General features: G+C 43.5%; 1 protein-coding gene across 1 annotated transcript in view; it reads right to left on the bottom strand.

Annotated features, from left to right (window-relative positions):
- Nucleotides 1–21,132, bottom strand: part of LOC103117408 (butyrophilin subfamily 1 member A1-like) — a 74,264-nt gene that overhangs the window by 10,112 nt on the left and 43,020 nt on the right. The window contains exons 2-7 of the mRNA XM_060190808.1: nucleotides 15,706–15,873; nucleotides 11,191–11,538; nucleotides 7,337–7,618; nucleotides 7,030–7,230; nucleotides 6,669–6,695; nucleotides 5,647–5,673 (exon numbers count right to left, since the gene is read on the bottom strand). Of these exons, the coding sequence (XP_060046791.1) occupies nucleotides 5,647–5,673; nucleotides 6,669–6,695; nucleotides 7,030–7,230; nucleotides 7,337–7,618; nucleotides 11,191–11,538; nucleotides 15,706–15,873 (1,053 nt within the window). The remainder of the gene's footprint in view (nucleotides 1–5,646; nucleotides 5,674–6,668; nucleotides 6,696–7,029; nucleotides 7,231–7,336; nucleotides 7,619–11,190; nucleotides 11,539–15,705; nucleotides 15,874–21,132) is intronic.

Below are 21,132 nucleotides of genomic sequence, written 5' to 3'. Positions count from 1 at the left end.
CAGTGGATGAAGTGTTGGACTCTCAAGCATGAGGTCCCGAGTTCAATCCCCCACAGCACATGTACCAGAGTGATGTCTGGTTCTTTCTCTCTCTCCTCCTATCTTTCTCATAAATAAATAAATTCTTTTAAAAAAAGAGGCTCAGATAATACTAAAAGCATTCAAATCATAGTGAAGTCAAGTATACTAATATAGATACTAAACCCCCCAACTAACCTGCCTATAATAATTAATTATTGATATTTTAATGCTCTCTAAGACTATAAGAAACACCTTGCATCCTCTTTAAGACCCACATTTCTCCTAGTCCTGGTACCTCTAATAGATGCCCATGCTTCTTGAAATTCCTTCTCTGTGAATCCTTACTGCCATACCAACTTTGTCAACTTCAACCAAACCACTACTGGTGCTGCCACCCCACATTATGCTGCAATGGAAATCCTACTGTGGACTGCAAACAGAGATACAAGCCTGAGAAGTCAACCTCACAACTCTTCAAATCTGGGGAAACCTTTCCTAACACATAGGACTATCTACATCCAAGTTAGATGGCACGTGATTTTACTAAGTAACAGATACCAGATTAGGCTATGGTTTAGGGTACTGGATACAGGTGTGCATATACCCATAAACAAAATACAATCATATAACTCAAAGTCAAAGTACTTAATAATAGTTGAAGTGCCTAAAAAAGGCATCATAAATTCTGTAATTGATTGGATTTAGACCAAATTAGCAGGACAGCCTAGCAGAAAGGCCCAAAGAAGACAGATCCCCAGGGCACCAAAGTAAATATCTCTGGGTTGAGGGTGAGGGTAGATGTTCGCTTCACTGAGGTGGGAGGATGGGATAGGACAGTCTTTTGGTGGTAGGAATAGTGTTTATGTGCACTCCTATTAACCTGTAGTTATATAAACCATTATTTAATTAATATGACAGGGGTAAAAATTGATTAAATGTCTCAAACTTTTTACTGCACAGACCATAGGCTGACTCTTTGAAATATTGACTCTCTTAAAGGGTTAGACCAGGGAGAACAGAAGCAACCAGTGACATTACTCTATAAGACACTGCTAGATATAAATAATGTCAAAGGACATAAATTATGGTGATGTTGTGTGTGATACAGCAAATCCTAACAAAGGGATTTTCAAAGTTAACCCAACTGACAAATAATTCGATTACAGCAATAACTACCTATTCAGTGAGTCATTATATGCAGCAAGGAGGTAGAAAGACCTAAAAAGACACTATAAAGCTCCTAATGAAATAGTGTCTACTTAGACTTAGATACCCTCCTCACCTACTTCCTATTATATTTCCCTCACTCACTCCAAAGCTAACCTTATCAAAGTAAGGACTACAAAAGCTGAATAAAGGCAAGAGACTGGCATACTTTAATGATCACTCTTTAGTCACTATCAGGCCACTCCATCATCTGGGGCCCTAGTCGGGGAGTCCTGAGATTCCCAAACAGACATGATGGGCCTAGATCTTGAATATATCCCTCTCTCCATTGTTATTGGTCATCTCTATCAAGAACAACACGACTGACCCCTTTGTGGGCCCCCATAGGACCTTGCCCTCAACGTGGATCAACAACAGTAGAGCCTCCTCTTGGCATCACACTGGCTCTTGCTGCTCTCCTACTTGTCCCTTCCTGTCCTATTCCAGTTCTTTTGAAAATGCCTGCATGATATCATTCAGGTTTATGCCCAAAAGGTTTCTGTTCACCCCTACACTACTATTCCTCTGTCACAGACATTGACCCATTTTAATGTGAAGACTAGATAGAAAGATAGGGAAAGATCTACAAAAACTGTGAAGAGATGGTGAAGCCTGGCAGAGCTTAACCTATGATATGAGTCTCTCCAGGTAAGTCTGTCCCTCTACAGAGGGGTTGAGCAAAAGGAGGGACACATAAATCTCACAAGGTTGGCAGTATGTAAGTCTTTCCTCCCCCACAGAAACATCCTACACCTTCCCACCAGAGCTTGGCATTCCTTAAATAACATTTAAGCCTGCTCCACTCTAAATGTCCTATACTATGGCCATTAGATAAAAAGAAAGGGGGAGGTGTTGAGATATTGTGCAGATATGGTAGAACATTGGCAGGACCCACAAAAACATTATATTTCCATGCACATTTTATTTACAGATATCCACCACGTTGCCCCCTCAGGGTATCGCCCATTCCTGCGAGAGCTGAAACCCTAGCAACAATTGCTACGGAAGCTTTCTACCTTCCCAGAGTGCCTTGTTTTCTCCACCCCCTTTTCTAGCCAATCCCGCCCCGACTTGCCACTTCCGGAATTTCTCCCATAAAAGCCCTCCTGCTTCCGCCTTTCTCTCTCTTGCTTTTTGCCTCTCTTCAGCGACCCAGAGAAGGGCTGTTAGGCATAGTGGGAGGTGGCCATTTTGCCAGCTCTATGTGGCCTAAACCACCTTGCTCTCGCCCATTTCTAGGGTGTCCGCGTGAATAAAGATTTGTGTTCCCACTCCACTCCAGTCTCTTCTCTCTCCTCCACAATGAAACCCGACAGTAAGGATCCCAGTTCCAGCCCCCGGCTCCCCACCTGCTCAGAAGTTGCTTCACAGATGATGAAGCAAGTCTGCAGGTGTATGTCTTTTTCTGCCCCTCTCTGTATTCCCCTCCTCTCTCCATTTCTCTCTGTCCTAGCCAACAATGATGATGACATCAATAACAACAGTAATAACTACAACAACAATAAAAAAACAGCAAGGGCAACAAAAGGGAAAATAAATAAAAAAGGAGAGGGACATATAGAGGTAGTTATGATATCATGAGTGGCTTAGAGGGAGAGAGGAGTGAATAAGAAAAAGAAGGGGCAACTATGTATAAATGTGGACAGATAGTTGCAGAGAAGATGGTTAGCCCATGTCTAAAACTTTAGGGGAACAGTGGTGGATTGCAGTGGGGAGAGTGAAGATTCAGAACTCTGGTGGTGGGAATGGTGTGGATTCAAAGCCACATCGACATGTAATTCTGTAACATAAAAAAAAATTTTTTTTAATTAAAAAAAAAAAAGAAAGACACAACAACAGACCTGCATCACCAAAGTGAGCCCCCTGCAGGTGGGGACCCGAGGACTCCAACTGGATTCCTTGTGCTTTGCACCATGTGCGCTTAACCTGCTGCACTACTGCCCAGCTTTTTCTATTTCTTTTATTTATTCTTTTGTTTGTTTGTTTATTACTGGATAGAGAGGGAGAGAGACAGACACCTGAAGCTCTACTTCACCACTCATGAAGCTTTCCCCCTGCAGGTGCAGACCAGGGACTTGAACCCAGGTCCTTGCACACTGTAACCCAAAGTCCTTGTATGCACTTAACTAGGTGCACCACTGCCTGGTCCCTCCACATTCTTACTTTCAGTGATCAAATTCCAAGAATCAGTAAGACTCCCTGCATAAGGTTTCTCACACACTGGATTCCCAGATCTCTTTCATTCCATAGTTTGCTCTTATTTCCTTGCCATCTATTTCCCTAACAGTAGAGTGAAACATCCAGAACAGGAAAAGGGCTGTTGGACAGGCAAAAAATGTTCATATCCTTAATGTACCTAGTGTTAAAGTTCTCTAAGTAGTCCAGCCCTTCACTGTATTTGATCCCAAACTAAACAATTACTATGGGAGCTGGGAATGTTCTCATTACCAGAGGTAAAATTAATTAGATAGTTGTTTCTCAGTGGCTTAAAAATAAATGTTTTTAGAAGGCCAGGTGGTAGCACACCAGATAAAGTGCAAAGATCGGCGCAAGGATCCCAGTTCAAGCCCCAGGGTCCCCACTTGCAGGGTCATCACTTTACAAGCAGTAAAGCAGCTCTTCAAGTGTCTTTCTCTCTCCCTCTGTTTGCCCCCTCCTCTCTCAATTTCTCTCTGTCCTATCCAACAACAACAACAGTATCAACAACAACAACAACAACAGCAGCAACTATGGAAAAAAGATGTCTGCCAGGAGTAGTGGATTTGTAGTGCAGGCACAGAGCTCCAGCAATAACCTTGGAGACAATCATAATAATCATAACCACAATAAATGTCTTTAGTGACACAGGAAGTGGTTCAGTGAATAAGGCACTGAACTCTCAAACATGAGGTCTTAAATTCAGTTTGATTCCCTGGCTCCCCACCTGCAGGGGAGTCGCTTCACAGGCAGTGAAGCAGATCTGCAAGTGTCTATCTTTCTCTCCCCCTCTCTGTCTTCCCCTCCTCTCTCCATTTCTCTCTGTCCTTTCCAACATCAGAAATGGCAAGAATGACAACAACAAGAGCAACAAAATGGAGAAATGGCTTCCAGGAGCAGTGAATTTGTAGTACAGGCACCGAGCCCCAACAATAACCCTGGAGGCAAAAAATAATAATTAAATAAAAAATAAATAAATAAATAATCTAAAATTAAATATATTTACTGAAACCTCACAAAGAAATATCAAAAAATATATATCATAAACTTGATTAACTTGTAAACTCTTTTTATGGTTTCCAACTCAAATCATCATGGCTGTGACTTGTGGTCTCTCTTCTACCACTTAGTCACCCAAAATCATTAAAGGAGATACTTTGAGCACACAAGTTTCCTTACATTTCTCCATACCACCCACTCAAACACCTAGATATGTTCTCCATACTTTCTCTTTAGCCAATTTTAACTCCCGTAGGTTTCTCATTTTGCATTTGCTTACATTGCCTCTAATAACCTCAACCACAGCTGGGTCCATCTGGCAATACAGTGTTTTCCTAAAATAGGAGATAATCGTTGTAAAATTTTTAATAGTGTATTCTTGATACAAAAACATTTATACAGGATTTACATATAATTTCAGGTATTTCATAGGCTCCATTCAAGAGCTATAAATATCCAGAGGCCCTTGAACCCAGATTCAAACATAAGCTCTATAGCAATTAATTCCTCCAAAACCAAGGAGTCCTAGAGGCAGTTACCCAATTTGAATGAACACAAGGAAGGGAAAGGAAGACTAATATAACACAGGACCAGAAAGAAGGAGGGAAAGTAAAACTAGATCCAAAAAAGAGTACTGGGGTTAAAAAGAATCCAAAACTAATGATTCCCTTAGAAATATGTGTACCTCTAAGAAAAAAAAAAGGGTGGTCTGGGAGGTGGTGCAGAGACTAAGAAATTAGACTCTCAAGCATGAGGTCCTGAGTTCAATCCCCGGCAGCACATGTACCAGAGTGATGTCTAGCTCGTTCTCTCTCCTCCTGTCTTTCTCATTAGTAAAATTTTTTAAAATCTTAAAAAAAAAAAAAAAAGACAAGCAGGATTTCTGTAATCTCCTGGAGATAAACAAGTCATAAGCTATACCGCCCTACTGCAGCCTCCTTTCACAACTACTCTCTCACAGTTCTCAATGTACCAACAAGAACTACCACTTCAACAAGCCATTTTTAGAAGATGTTGATACACTAACATGAACTACAGAATAAAACAAGTCAGAAGGGAGGCAGGTCTGTTTCCAGGAATTGTTGCTGAAGTTTTTAGATGCACACTAGCAATGTGACGAGGACACCAGGAACAACAATCCCATCCAGGTATGGGTTTCACTGATGTATAAGAGTGCAAGTAGAGACTGGGAAGTAAGGTCACAGTACACCTATAGTTGCTTACCTGCATACAGCTTGGCCTTCTTCCAGGCTGAAAGGGAACACACACTGGTGAGCGCTCAGTCAGAACAAACTTGAAACAAATGAATCTACTGTTCCTGACCTCCCCATGTTCTACAATGAGACCATTTACTCAGTGAACAGTGGAAAGGAGCTAGAAGAGAAGTGACCTACAATAGCAGATATTCTAGGACACAAGAAAGGAAACCTGCAATACAGACCAATATCACCAATGTCCCCCAGCTGCCATGTGATTTGAGGAAGTTACTTAGTTGCTCTGTTCCTCACAACTCTCAAAATATTTACTCTGTCTTCATTTAGTTTTGCTCTAAGGATCAAAAATTATACTATGTGTGAAAATATTTCTGGGAATAAATTGCAGATTACTCATAATTATGTGGAAATAGTATTAGATGCATTTTCTGACAACAGAATTTGGTAAATAATTTGAAAACAGTAGTGATTTAAGGACAGAGTCATGAGATGAGCTTTGGGGTAAAAGTATCCTATCTCCCTCAGACAAAATACCACTTCTCTGAGACCCACTTCAACACATTCTCATAAATGGTCAGCCTCGTTTCTTCCAGCACTGTTTGATTAGCATCTTCAGAAGTTGGAGAGAATAGACCCTATGGGTGATACTTTGGTGACAGTAAGCGGATCAAACCTAAAGTACACATTTGTTTGTAAAGCTTCTTTAATGAAGCATCAGAGCCTGGTGTTTTTACTTCCAAATCAAAACAAAAAATTAGATGCACTGAAGATTAAAAGCTAACCAAATGGTGAGTGGTATGTCGGGGTGGAATGAGACATAGAGTGTATGCTAGACTCCAGATCACCATCACACCCAGATTCCCCAGAAATGTCTAGGAAACAGCAGAGTTCATAGATCAGGGTCTGCCTCTTTCCAGTCTCCAGATCCACTCTTGGAATTAGGTTCACATGACTGTCCCTAGACAGAGACACATATGGGGTGCCTGAGCACCTGTGAGATCAGAGACCCAAGACATCTGGGGCGTCACTCACCAGCCAGGTATTCCTTCTTCCTCTGGTCTGAAAGGGAACATCAGATACAGATGAGCTAAGAACCAGAATGTTTCCTATGAAGGGGATGCAGAGTTCAGGAGGGAAATAGAACTTACTGAGATCTCTGTGAAGTTCCCCTGAAAGAGAATGAAAAATAATTGTGAAACCCCAACTTTGAGACATCCCATAATAGAAGCTTCAGCTTAAGCCATGCCAGCCCTCGGGCTCCACTGTCCTCTCTGATTCTCCTCAGACACCTGCCCTGATTTTCCTGGAGGCTGAAGCCCTGGACACAGTGGTCAGCTTGTCCCACTCAGCACCAGCTGCCTCTCTCACCAGCCTGGGCCCTGCCCCTCCTTACCTGTGGCCTTCAGCACATCTTCCTTGCTCTGTCTGCCTTTCTCTTTATCCTGGCACATAGTCTCCAGTTTCCCCAGCTCCTGCACCTTTGCAGCATGTTCTCTCCAGGTGTAACAAGTAGCCCCCAGAAGCAGGAGTAGCATCAAGGTCAGAGTCACTATGAAAGCTGGCTTCCAGGGAGAGGCCTGGGGGAAGAAGGGCCCTGCACCCAGACAGACACTCCATGAGGGACACAGGACAGCCCAGACACACACACTCACACACACCTGCCCTCCCCTGGCCCTGCTGGGAGAGGGGACAGAGCTAACCTGGGATGAAAATGGCCATGGCTTTCTCCTGGCCCAGGACAGGGTTGAGGATGGAGCAGGTCACATTCCCCACAGAACTGTCTCTCACCACCAGGACAGCCTCCACGCTGAACATCCCTTTAGCATCCTGGTTCTGGACCTCTGAGAATGCCAGGAACTTCTCTCCACTGGGGTCTCTCCACTGCACCTGGGGCTTCGGGAACCACCCTGAGGCTGTGCACACCACTTGGACCCCGTCCTCCTCTGGGCCTGTGATGTGCACTTGAGGAGCAGAGCCCACACCTGGGGGAAGGGAGATGCAGAACACCTGAAGGCTGCCTGGGGGCTGGGTTCTGAGTGCCTACTTGCATACAAAAGTCAGGGAGGACATTCACTTTGTATCTGGGGGCTCTTGAGGAAATGTGCTCCCTGCGAGAGAAAAGTGGTCACCCTGCCAGGGGGGAACAGAAGGAAGGGGTACAAAGGTCCCTCTCCCTAGCTATACAGGTGGAAAGTCCAATGTCCAAATGAAACAGATAAAGGAATTTAGTCCCAGGTTATCCCACTGTCTTCTCACCTCATGCACCCTCATACACTCTCAGGGCATTTGCCTCCACAGTAACTCTTTCTCCTTGTAATGACTTCCAACATTATATCAATTGACAACCCTGTCTCCCAAACTGCCATGCCTAACAGTCATATCTCTGTGAGTTATGATTACCAAGATTCATCACATTCACTGAAAACTTGAACTTCCAGAAATGAATTCATGATGTTAGACCATCTATAATACAATATAAAAATACCTTCAGTCTTTTTCCTCTTTGTACCCATCTTTCCTGTATCATATACACTTTAGTGACCACCCTTGCCTCTGGGTTTACTCAGGTGACTTGAGTTGGTCACTGAGAGACTAGCCAGATGAGCAGATTGGTAGTGTCTGTGTCTTTGGGTCTGCCCTCTGAGAGCAATGATCAGTCTTTTCTAAGTTAGCCAGTAGCCAAGGGAACAAAAAAAAAAAAGTCAGAAAGCCCAGCCAAGGTGTATATGGTGTGAGTGTGTGTGTGTGTAGATAGAGAGTGAAAGAATGCATAGTACCAAAGCTTCCATTTGTGAAGTGGGGGCTGGGCTCAAAACTGGGCTGTGCACAATGCAAAGCAGCACACTAACCAGGTGAGCTGTTCCGCTGACCCTACATGGTGACCTCTTCAGCTGACTCTAATGACAAACATTAAAGCAGAAGCCAATGAAGTGAAGCAGCAAGTTTAAGACTTTCATGTTGAGACCCCAAGCTCATTTTCTGGTACCATATATGCTGGAACACATTTCTGGCTTATAAATAAATGACTGAATCCTTTTAAAATTGTCCAGAACCTACAAAAGCTGGATAAGGGCAAGAGTCTGGCATACCTCAATGATGGTTCTCTTGGTTGTTACAAGGTCACCCCATCATCTGCAGTCTACTCAGGGAATCCTGGGATTACCACACAGATATGATGGGCCTAGATTCTAACAGATCCCTCTCTCTATCATTGCTGGTCATCTCCATCTGGAACAGCATCATGGACCTTCTTGTGGGTCTCTTCAAGACGTGGCCCTCAATGTGGAACAACAATGGTAGGGACTGCCCCACTCTCCAAAGGGATGCTGGGTCAACATACTCTGTCGCTCTAGGAAGACTGGTCCTGTAATGGGTGCATCCTAGAATGTTCCTAGCTATGGCCATGGAATACAAGCTCAGACCTACAGGGATGCTAAGGTTACACAGGCTCCTGTGCTGAATATGGGCCCCAGATCAGATGGATGGGGTTTATAGTGAATGGTATTTATATACCTTTCCCAGATTTGGGAGCTACTCTCTGCCCTGATGCAGCTTTCTAGTCCTATTTCCAACTATGACATCACCTCCCCAGACAATACCTTTGACACACCTACATGTTAGCTGTTAGGCTCAAGCAAGAATTAGTAAAGTCATGGGACCTTGGAATATACCTAAATAGACTTCCTAACTTTTTCCAAAATGGAGAATCCAAATCTCATCTGCTGTATTCTTACCTGACTGCTAAACAATTTGTTCTGCTTTATATCCTAATGCTTTTCAGTGAACCAAGCTGCAGATTTCACCATGATGCAAACTTGATTCCCTGAGCAGAAGACCTTACCAGTGTGTCCTGGAACACCACCTGCCCAGATCCCTGCCCCACTAGGGAAAGAGAGAGGCAGGCTGGGAGTATGGATCAAGCTGCCAATGCTCATGTTCAGCAGGGAAGCAATTACAGAAGCCAGATTTTCCACCTTCTATACCCCATAATGATCCTGGGCCCATACTCCTAGAGAGAAAAAGAATAAGAAAGCTTCCAATGGAGGGGATGGGATGCAGAATTCTAGTAGTAGGAATTATGTGGAATTGTACCCCCTCTTATCCAACAGACTTGTCATTCATAATTAAATCAATGAAAAAATACTAAAAAAAATTTTCTAGACCAAGTTGAGAGCATTAGTTGCTAATGTAAGGATCCAAGTTTAAGCCCCTCATCTCTACTTAGACAAAAGGAAGTTTCACAAGTGGTGAAGCAGTGTGGTGTTTCTCTCTCTCTCTCTCCTCTGTCTCCCTCTCTCTCAATTTCTCTCTGTCCCACCAAATAAAAATAAAGAAAATTAAAAAATTTAACTTTAAAATAATTTCCAGGAAAGTAGTAAAGCACAGGACTTACACCGTAAGCTTCAATCCCCTCCACCACATATGCCAGAGTGATGGTCTTGTTCTCTCTTTATTTTATCTATAAATAATTTTAATTGAAGTAAAAAAAAAAAAAGGTTAATTATCCTTTTGAAAATAAGTAAGACTATTCCCTCCCATTCCCTGAAACTCCATAACACTGCATTTAGTCTTCTGTGACCTGATGCTTTTCTTCCCAAAAAAAAAAAAATCCTTTCTCTCTACTTACAATTTCTACAACCTGTTCCCTCAGAGCCCACAGACCCAACCTCAAACACTATTTAGTCAATAGCTACAGTCGTCATGCTATATGGATCCAGGCCTCACTTGTGCCAGTCCTCCAATCTCAAGGGCTCTTAGAGACCTTGTCTGGTGAACTCCGGTACCTACTCAAGTGTTCATCCAAACACTTTCCTGATCATCACAGGCAACATAATCATCCCTTTCTGCACACACTATGTCAACACTTATTCTTTATCTCAGGGCTGTCACCTTTCACTACCCTCTCACTCTCATTTAACCAATCATGGTGGCTTATCTGTGTGCCCACACTTCTATCTACCCTGTGAATTTCACACCACATGTTCCCTCTGCTTGACCTCTTGTCCCCATATTCCCACAGGGATACATCTCTACTTCCTTTCATGTTGTCAAAAGAAACTAAACTGAATCTCTGTGAAACATTAAGCCTGCACCCTCCTTAATACACCTCCCGGTCCTACTACTTCCCCTTTTATCCTAGTCATGCACAACCTTTTTTTTTTTTTTTTTTTTTTTAGTCAGAGCACTGCTCAGCTCTGGCTTATGGTGGTACAGAGGACTGAACCTAGGACTTTGAAACTTCAGCATGAGAGTCTCTTTGCATAACCATTATGCTATCTATACCCACCCCTAATTCTTTTAACCTATCCATCTTTCTATGTATCCATCTATCTATTGCTTCTAAGATATGAACTTTTTAAGTTCACTGATGTATCTATGTTCACAGAAGATCTTGGCACATTGTTGGGGTTCTGCACAATTGCACTGAATAAATGAATGTGTGAATAAGCCTGTTTTTCCTGTGTATATAGAATAGGAAATGGTTAACTTGGTCCCTGAAGTTCTTCCCAGCCCCAGTACTCTAGGATACCAGATTATAGATTAAGTCACCAACCTGCTACCTTCAGCTCCAAATTGGCCTCTTCATAGAAGCCTCCCTTTCTGAAGAAGCAGGTGTACAGCCCATTGTCAGAAGTCTGGACCTTGTGGATACGCACGGCAGCCTCTCCCTGGGAGAGAAGGTCTTTCACCAGAGAGGTCCTCCCTGTGTATTGGGCCAGCTGCTCCTCTTTCTGCTCTCGTTGGTTCTGATAGATGAATACACCTTCTGAGAACTTGGAGCGAAACCACCTCAGCTCCATGTTTATCATATTCATAGCTGGAGACACACGACAGGGTAGTGAGACGTCCCCACCCAGTGTTGCAACAATAGGATCTGAGGGGCCAATCACCAAGAAATCATCTGTGGACAGAGACATGAAAAAGAGAAAACTGAGAAGATGCACAGGAAGGGCAGGGAATGCACATGCTGGTGGAAAGGTCTCTGCAGGCTGGGAGCAGATCTCCATTGAGGGTGACTGGGCAAGTTGCTCTGAATCTGGTAAGATCTTTTGAATACATCATTGTGACTCAGAAATGATGCTAGAGTCCCTCACCACCCAAGCTCTATACACTTACGTGAAGAACTCTAATTTCATGATTTTCAACATCTAGCAGACTCTAGGATGGCTTGTAAAATACAGAATGCTGGGATCTACTCCCAGAGACAATCCAGTAGACTGGAGTGAGCCCAACAAAGTGTTTATGAAAGTATTTCCCAGAGATGTTGAAACTGATGCTCCTGGAGCCACATTTTTAGAACCATATCCAGTGTTGGGAAACAAATGAAACACACTTGTGGTCTAGGAGAAAACTCTTGACTCCTTCAGTCATACTATGTAAGTGCCCATTCCCATACCTAAGTTTATTGTTCATGCCAATATATTTCTCTTCTGTTGAGCCACATCTGAGGCCAGAGAAATAGGATATCAGATTTGTATGCCTGAGGCCCCAGAAACCTCAGGTCCAATCGCTGGCCTCACCATATGCCATATCTGAGTAGTGCTGTTATCTCACTTTCATTCTATCACCTTCCATATCCTTCTATCACCCCCATAAAGAATTTTGGTCCATTCTCCCAGAGGGATAAAGAATAAAGAAGCTAGGGGGCGGGGCAGTGATACAACAGGTAAAGTGCACATGGTACTAAGCAAAAGGACCTGTGCAAGGACCCCCATTCTAGTACTGGGCTCCCCACCTGCAGGGGGGTTGCTTCACAAGCAGTGAAGCAGGTCTGCAGGTGTCTTTCTCCTTCTATATCTTCCCCTCCCCTCTTAGTTTCTCTCTGTCCTATCGAAAAAAAAAAAAAAAAAAGCCACAGAAGCAGTGGTTTGTAGCTCAAGCAGTGATAACCCTGGAGGCCAAAAAAAAAACAATAGGGAAGCTCCAGTGGAGAGGTTGGGACACAGAACTCTAGTGGTGAGAACTATGTGGAACTATACCACTGTTATCTTATAATCATGTTGATCATTAGTAATTCACTAATGGAAATTATTAAAGTAAGAAAATAATAATAATAATAAAATTAACATTTTAAAATTTTTCCAAAAATCTTTTTAATTACATTTTTACTGAAAAACTAGAACAAAAGGCCATTTTTTATAAAATTCTTTTTTTAATTTTATTTTTTTATTAATTTTTTTACCAGAGCATTATTCATCTCTGGCTTATGGTGGTACAGGGGATTGAACCTGAGACTTTGGAGCCTCAGGCATGAGAGTCTGTTTGCATAACTATTATGCTATCTATCCTCCATCCCATTTTTGATAAAATTCTATGCTCATTCCCACCATTCACAGAGGTCCAAATCATTGCTTACAAAAAAGGAAAAAAAAAGTGACGTTCACTCAGCCTATCCATACCCTCTCACAGTTCCTGGCCTCCTGAGACCTAGTAGACAGGTCTCAACATGACTCTACTGCAAGATGAGCCTCACTGGACTTCAAATGTGACTTCTCTCTGGTATTGTTCAACCTGGCCTGAGTCATCATCTCTCACCTTTGTTGATCTCACAGCAGCCTATGATACGGTCTGGCACCGTGGTCTCCTAGTCAAGATCTCAAGATGCCTGCCTCCATGGGTGGCCAACACTATATCGTTTCTTCTCCAAAACAGAAGATTCCGGGTGCATCTGGGTGACAAGTCTAGCAGATGGAGACTTGTCTCAAGTGGCCTCCCCCAGGGCTCTGTTCTGGCTCCTACGCTATTTAATATTTATATCAATGACCTTCCAGAAACTTCTTCAAGGAAGTTCATCTATGCCGATGACATCTGCTGTGCAACTCAGGCATCCAAGTTTGACATCCTTGAGGAAACACTCACGAAAGACATGTCTCTGATATCTGATTACTGTAAAAAATGGCGACTAATCCCTAGCACTGCAAAAACAGTATCATCTGTTTTCCATCTACACCATGCCTCGGCCTCACGTGAGCTTAATGTGCAGCTTGACGATACAAGAATCCGACATGAAGCCCAGCCAGTCTATCTTGGCGTTACTCTCAATCGCACCCTGTCATTTCACAAACATCTCATAAAAACTTCAGCAAAGGTGGGCGCGAGGAATAACATCATTGCAAGACTGGCCAGCTCCTCATGGGAACACTACAATCATAATCTCTGGCATTATGCTATTCCACTGCAGAATACTGTGCCCCAGTATGGTTCCGTAGCCCCCATGTCCAATTTGGTCGATTCCAAATTATATTCCTCCATGAGGATAATTTCTGGAACCATCCGTTCCACCCCGGTTCTATGGCTGCCAGTTCTTAGCAACATCGCCCCGCCAGATATTCGTCGGGATGCGGCATCATCTAAGTTCATTTCCCACGTCTACACTCGACCAGACCTGCCAATATACTCGGATATCTTCGCCCACCCTGTCCAACGCTTGACGTCTCGTCATCCAATCTGGTCCCCTACGCCTACACTGAACTTCTCTGTTCCAGACTCTTGGAAACAGAGCTGGCAGTCAGCTGAGGTAAAGAACAAACACCTCATCACAGACCCCTGCAAGCGTCAACCCGGCTTTGACCTAGCACGTTATGATTGGGCCCTCCTCAATCGCTATCGAACAGGCCATGGCCGGTGCGCCGCTATGTTCCATGGCTGGGGAGCCAGAGACGACCCGAACTGCCCCTGCGGCTACAGACAGACTATGACCCACATAGTCAACAACTGCCACCTCTCCAGATTCAAAGGAGGTCTCGAAACTTTACATCAGGCTCAACCTGACGCTGTTGACTGGCTACGGAAGAAGGGCAAACGCTAGAAGAAGAAGAACCTAGAACACACCTGTCTCCATAGCTGATCCCTTTTCAGCAGAAAACAAGGTAAGTCTTGCAATGGCTCCCAGAGCCTAGTGTCCCTATAGTTTTCTCTGACTTTCAGCTCCTCCTTCTTTCCCTCTCACTCATTCTGCTCCAGAAAACAATCACCTCCTCTGTACATTCCTCTGTTACCACCCATCATGGTGAGACGCAAGACCCAAGAAGCTTTGCCAGGGCTGCTACCTCCTGTGAAAACCATCTTTCCATGGAGAATTACAATGGCTCCTACACTTCCTTCTCCAACTCCCTGCTCCCATCCCATCTCACCATCTACACTGACCAGCCCACTAACCCTCCTCCCACAGCCTATGTGCTCAAACTTTCCAACCATACTGTCCCACTCTCATCCCTTCAGCTAGCTGGCTTGAGATTGGATTGACTTGTCATTAACTCTTGACTGTCTCCTGGTAAAAATGGCAAACTCTATGATAACAAGGAATCTGTCTTTGAAAACAGATTTTCATCCAACACATAGTTGACAAACTATAAGTATTCAAATAATAAAGTGAACTATGACTGACAAGTGCTTTGTATACAAATAAAGGAGGAAAACAAAATGGAGGTGAGACACTTTCACATCTTTCATAATTTATTGTTTAAACATCACAGATGCTTTGCTGAACAATTGTCAAGTTCCCTTAACCTTTTTTTTTCTTGGATTAATGACTTCTTTTAAATGACTACTTATGTGTAGAAGTTGAAGGAATGCACACTTTACTATACCCTAGGTTCACAAGTAGTGAAACAGTGTTGTTTCTTTCTCTCTCTCTCCTCTAGCTCACCTTTCCCACTCAGTTTCTCTCTTTCTCTGTCAAGAGGGATGGGGGAAAGGCCACAAAGATTGGTAGATTCATCATAGAATAATCCAACAACAAACCTAGTGACTTTTTTTATCAGAGCACTGCTCAACTCTGGTTTATGGTGGTGTGGGGCATTGAACCTGGGACTTTAGAGCCTCAGGCATGAGAGTCTCTTTGCATAACCATTATGCAAACATCAGGCTCAACCTGACGCTGTTGACTGGCTATGGAAGAAGGGCAAACGCTAGAAGAAAGAAGAACCATTATGCTATACCCAACCAACATTCTTTTAAAAGTGAAGGGACATAATCATCATCCTAAAATCTCAGTCTTCACTAATAACCATCACTCCTGATGGAAGAACTCCACACAGCCTAGGAAGAGGGGCAGAGAAACACTCACCTGCTGACCACACAGAGGGCAGCTGGAGGAGGAGAAGCAGAGAAGTGAGGATGCAGAGCACGGAGAGATGGGAGACATCCTCCATTTCCTCAGGGCTGGGGAGAGACACAGGGCAGGAGGGCAGCCAAGACCAGAGAAGGAGGCAAGGCAGGCCCAGTGTCCAGGGATCTGAGGGGAGAGCAAGCTCAGTGACAACAACACAGCAGAAGTAGGGCCTTTCCCACTGGCTCATTAATCTGGCAGGGTAGAGGGGGAGAAGGGATGTTACCACATAACCCTGACAGACAAAAGTGCATAAGACCCACTCCTCCTAGCCCTCCTGAAGGTTTCTGTGGCTCTAAACCTTATTAGGTAGACAGAAAAAAAATCACCTACAACCCCCATCCCCCAAGTCAACAGTTTGTTCTGCTTTATATCTTAACTCTTTTTCAGCCACCAGGGTCCAGATGTTACCATGATGCCAACCTGACTTCCCTGGACAGACAATCTCATCATGTGTCTTGGAGCCCCACTTCCCCAGATCCCTACCCCACTAGGGAAAGAGAGAGACAGGGTGGGAGTATGGATTGACCTGCTAACACCCATGTTCAGCAAAGAAGCAATTACAGAAGCCAAACCTTCCATATTTTGTACCCCATAATGATCCTGGATCCATACTCCCAAAGGGATAAAGAATAAAAAGCTATCAAGGGAGGAGATGGGATACAGAGTTCTGGGGTAGGAAGTGTGTGGAAATGTACCCCTCCTATCCTATATTCTTTTCAATATTTCCGTTTTGTAAATAAAAATTTTTTAAAAGTTTGCTTCTCTGCATCCCCTGTACTTAACCCCATGCAGCCCTTTCCTGCAGAGACCAAGAGGTTCTCTGCACACAGAAAGACCCAGTCAACAGCCCAGGATGGATAACCCTCCTCCTCTCTGACTATGGGGAAGATCTCTGCCTTAGGGTAAAGGCTCCATGAGGACCTAGCATAGCGCAGAGAAAAGAAAGTGAGTCCTGGCCAGAGAAACACCCTCAGCCATCTACTGACTGAATGTTGGGCAAGGCAGGATACAGTCCCAAGGAGGACAGATTCTGGGGGCTGAGTGCTGAATTCTCTCCTGCACTTGATTGATCTCTATGTATTCCCCTTAGTCAAGTGTCTTGATCTTCTCTACCTGATACCTTGTCTCATAATGGGAATAGTAACAATATCTCCCACCCAAAGTCATAATGAGAATCATATGATTTTTTTTCTAGAATCACCATTACAATAGGGCTTAGTCCCACTAAATATTACAGATAGACAATTAAAATTAATAAAGCACAATACTCAATGTCCTTGTCCCAGGTCTTCTTAGAGTCATACCATATGCAACACCATCCACCCTCCACATAACCAGACTTCACCTCACAGCCAGACTGTCTCACCCTTTCCTGTCTTGGTCTAGATGCCTTCATCAAATATATATCAGGACAATAAGATAGCTCACCTGGGAGGGTGCCAAATTTGTCATGTATTCAACCTCTACCACAGAGGAAGCTACTGTGTATCTCTCTCTCTCTCTCTTTCTCTCTCTCTCTTTCTTTCTCTCTCTCTCTCCCTTCCTCCCACAGTGGGAGCTACTCTCTCTCTCTCTCTCTCTCTCTCTTTCTCTCTCTCTCTCCCTTCCTCCCTCCCACCTTTCCTCACTGAAAAAAAAAAACATCTGAGAGGTGACATCACCAATATGTCCTAGAACCTTACCCTTCCACAGACCAACCCTACAGAAAGATAGAAACAGGGGGTATGGATCAATCTGCCAGTGCCCATGTCCAGTAGAAAAGCAATTACAGAAGTAAGAAATAACATCTTCTGTACCCCAAAGAGAATTTTGGTCCATACTCCCAAAGGGATAAAGAATAGGGAAGCTTCCAATGGAGGGGATGAAACATGGAACTCTGGTGGTGAGAAGAGTATGGGATTATACTCCCTACTACAGGATTATGTAAATCATTATTAAAGCACTAATCAGAGAAAAAAAGTCATCTGATAATAGTAAATCCCCACAGAAAAAGAAAGAAAGAAAGAAAGAAAGAAAGAGAGAGAGAGAGAAAGGAGAGGGTAAAAACCAACATACCTGCTTTGTAAGCCTCAGACTCTGGGACCTTTCTTCACTCAGCAGGCTAAGGGCTCAGAGACTCCTGCAGACCCCAAATCTTCCCACAGGTCAGCACCTACAGTTAGCTGCTCTGAGTCCCAATCTCTGCTTTCTGATTCAACACTGGGTGTCAAGGGTCCCCATGTATGAGAGACAAGTATTCCCAGAAGAGTGGAAAACCAGAACTAACCACGGATTTCAGGGTGTTTACAGAGGTTCTGCCTGGGACCCCCTCAAAGTGTCCCCTGACGGCATAATCCACCGTTCTCTGGTTCACTCCACCATTTGAAAATGAAAGCTGCAAAACCAAGAACAGTAGACTATGCCCTGCCCTCTGGACAGTGCACCCTGATTATCTCTGCAAGGAGAGAACATGACCAAGGCAGCAGGTCCACTGAAACAAAACTTCCAGGAACAATCAGAGGTGCACACCCAGTAAGTGCCAGTAGAGCAGTTAGCCAGCCACACAGGCTGGTTTGTTTCTAGAAGAACACGCAAGGTGAATGTGACACAGCCAACACTAACATATGTCCCTAAATACATTCTGTCTGTGCTGGATGTTCATTACCACAATGACTCCTTACCAGATAGATGATGGGTAGATAGATAGATAGATAGATAGATAATAGATTGATAGTTACATAGATAGTAGGTAGACAGTTATATGGTAAGAAAAAATATAAGAAATATAGAGGGGGGAAATGGAAAGAGTAATAGAGAAAGAGGATAGAGAGACCTGTAGCACTGCCTCACCACCAGCCAAGATTTCCCCCTACAAGTGGGGGCTGAGGGGTTGAACCTGGATCCTTGTACATTGGAACATGTGTGTTCCAAATGCCACTTTCCAGCCCCTCAGAGTAACTCCTTTCATGTAAAAACTCACAGCACTAGAGCCTCACTGCAGTCTCACTGTAGCTTTGTTCTCTGTCACACATGACCCACAGCTCCCCACAACAGAAAAAGGGACATCAAGAATTAACTCCCCAACCAGCTTCTGGACCTGGCACTGCCCCTGCTGGATGGACTGTACCTTGTGCTTTGTCAATATCTTAATGCCTGTACCTGGGTTTGTAACTCGACCTTGTCCCTCCAGGCTACAGTGTACACCAGAAAAGGCCTAATTTTGTGGTCTCCAAGAAAACTGTGAGACAAGGTCCCAGAGAGACCCACAAGAGGACTTATGATGACATTCCTGATGGAACTGAAGAGTGATGGGGGAAGGGAGACCTATTACAGGTCTAGGCCCATATTATCTATGTGTCCTATAATTAATGAGACAAGGACCAATATTACTCTCTATTACCTATTATCTATCATTAATGAGACAAGGACCAATACTGGTCTCCAGGTCAACTTCCACTGACTCAGTAAGGGCCTGCCTAAGGAGAAAACTTCTCAAGATCTAAGACATTATGGAAAGGTATTAAAAGACTGAAGGAAGAAAACCAGTTTTACCAAACCCCCTCTTAAACTGGGGGGAAAAAAACAGTCTTGTTGGATACCTACTCCATGTCAAGAGCTGCATTACACAGAGTGTGCTGTTTTGTCCTCACACATGCAGAGAGGAATTAAGGCACGGTGCTGCCGTCTAATATAGTAGCACTTAATCCAGGACCATCATAGAGTTGTCCTTCCCCATCTCAGCCCTGGAGTCCAGTCCATCTCCAAATGCACAAAATTCAGGGTGAAAGGGAAGCAGGAAGGGGACCTTGAACTAAAATTGCCCCAAGATGATAGACCAGAAAGCTTATCTCACTCTGAGTCCCAGAACTCAGATTTCATATTAGAGGAAGTATGATGGGAGAGGAGGAGAGGAGGGGAAAAGCAAAGGTAGGAGTTTCCCATACAAGGACACTGGACACCCAGACAGGAAGGTCCTCAAATCACCACTTCATACCCTCTCCCAGGTCATCACAGTCTCAATTCTGCTGCTTTAGCAAGATACAGAGGTCACTGGCTCCCTTGCATGAACATGAAGGATTCTAATACAAATTGGTTAATGTTTTACTTTCTTCTTTAATAGCTATATTATTCCTCTCATCTTTTAATTGCTTCAAGTTACAGATAAATACTTAAAACCATAAAACAGTGGAGAATGTGAAATGAACTGTACTTTTAAAATGCCATGGCAGGAGAAAGGAATTTTTTTATTTTCCAAACCACTACTCAGCTCTAGTGTATGTTAGTGCCAGGGATTGAACTTCGGATCTTTTTGCAGTCTGGAAATGCATTTTCATTTTTCTAATTTTTATATTTATTTATTTTTCCTTTTGTTGCCCTTGTTTTTTTTTATTGTTGTTGTAGTTATTATTGTTGTTGTTATTGATGTCATTGTTGTTAGATAGGACAGAGAGAGGGTGGGTGGGAGGGAGAATACAGGTCCAAAAAGGATGACAGAGGACCTAGTGGGGGTTGTATTATTATATGGGAAACTAGGAAATGCTATGCATGTGCAAACTATTGTATTTACTATCAAATGTAAAACATTAATTCCCCAATAAAGAAATTTTAAAAAAAAGAGAGAGAGAAATGGAGAAAGGAGGGGAAGACAGAGAGAAGGACAGATAGACACCTGCAGACCTGCTTCACTGCTTATGAAGTGACTCCCCTGTAGGTGGGGAGCCGGGGCTTGAACCAGAATCCTTAAGCAGTTCCTTGTGCTTCATGCCACATGCACTTAACACGCTGGGCTACCATCCAACTCCCAGAAATGCATTTTCTTTTTTTTTAATATTTTATTTATTAATGAGAAATATAGGAGGAGAGAGAGAGAAAGAACCAGATATAACTCTGGTACATGTGCTGCCAGGGACTGAACTCAGGACCTCATGCCTGGGAGTCTAGTGCCTCAGCCACTGCGCCACGTCCTGGATCACAGAAATGCATTTTCTTAAACTTGCAACTTGGTAAAACTGCATTTATTTTGACACTTAAAATAAAAGGGTCACTGGAGATGGGATACTGAGTTCTGGTGGTGGGAATTGTATGGTTATACCCCTCTTATCCTATGGTTTTTGTCAGTATTTCCTTTTTATAAGTAAAAATTTTTAAAAGGTGGGGGGTCACTTGGGTCTCCTTGATAGCAGAAAAATAATTAAAGCATTGTTTTCTGACTGCTTGATTTCTAGATGAAAAAAAAAAAATGAAGTACAGACGTTGGTGGTTATAGCTTAACTTTAAAATATTTCTTTCCCTCTCTAACTAGCCTGCCAGCAACTGCTGTGAGGAGCCTTGGGGCATAATCAGGCTCCACAGTTCTCACAACAAAAGTACCCTGTGGTGAAGTGAGCCCCTCCCTGTTGAGAC

This window comes from Erinaceus europaeus, chromosome 4 (assembly GCF_950295315.1).
Source record: "Erinaceus europaeus chromosome 4, mEriEur2.1, whole genome shotgun sequence".
Lineage (NCBI taxonomy): Eukaryota > Metazoa > Chordata > Mammalia > Eulipotyphla > Erinaceidae > Erinaceus > Erinaceus europaeus.
The sequence above is the reverse complement of the archived record's forward strand: the minus strand, read 5'-3'. Positions and strand labels throughout refer to the sequence as shown.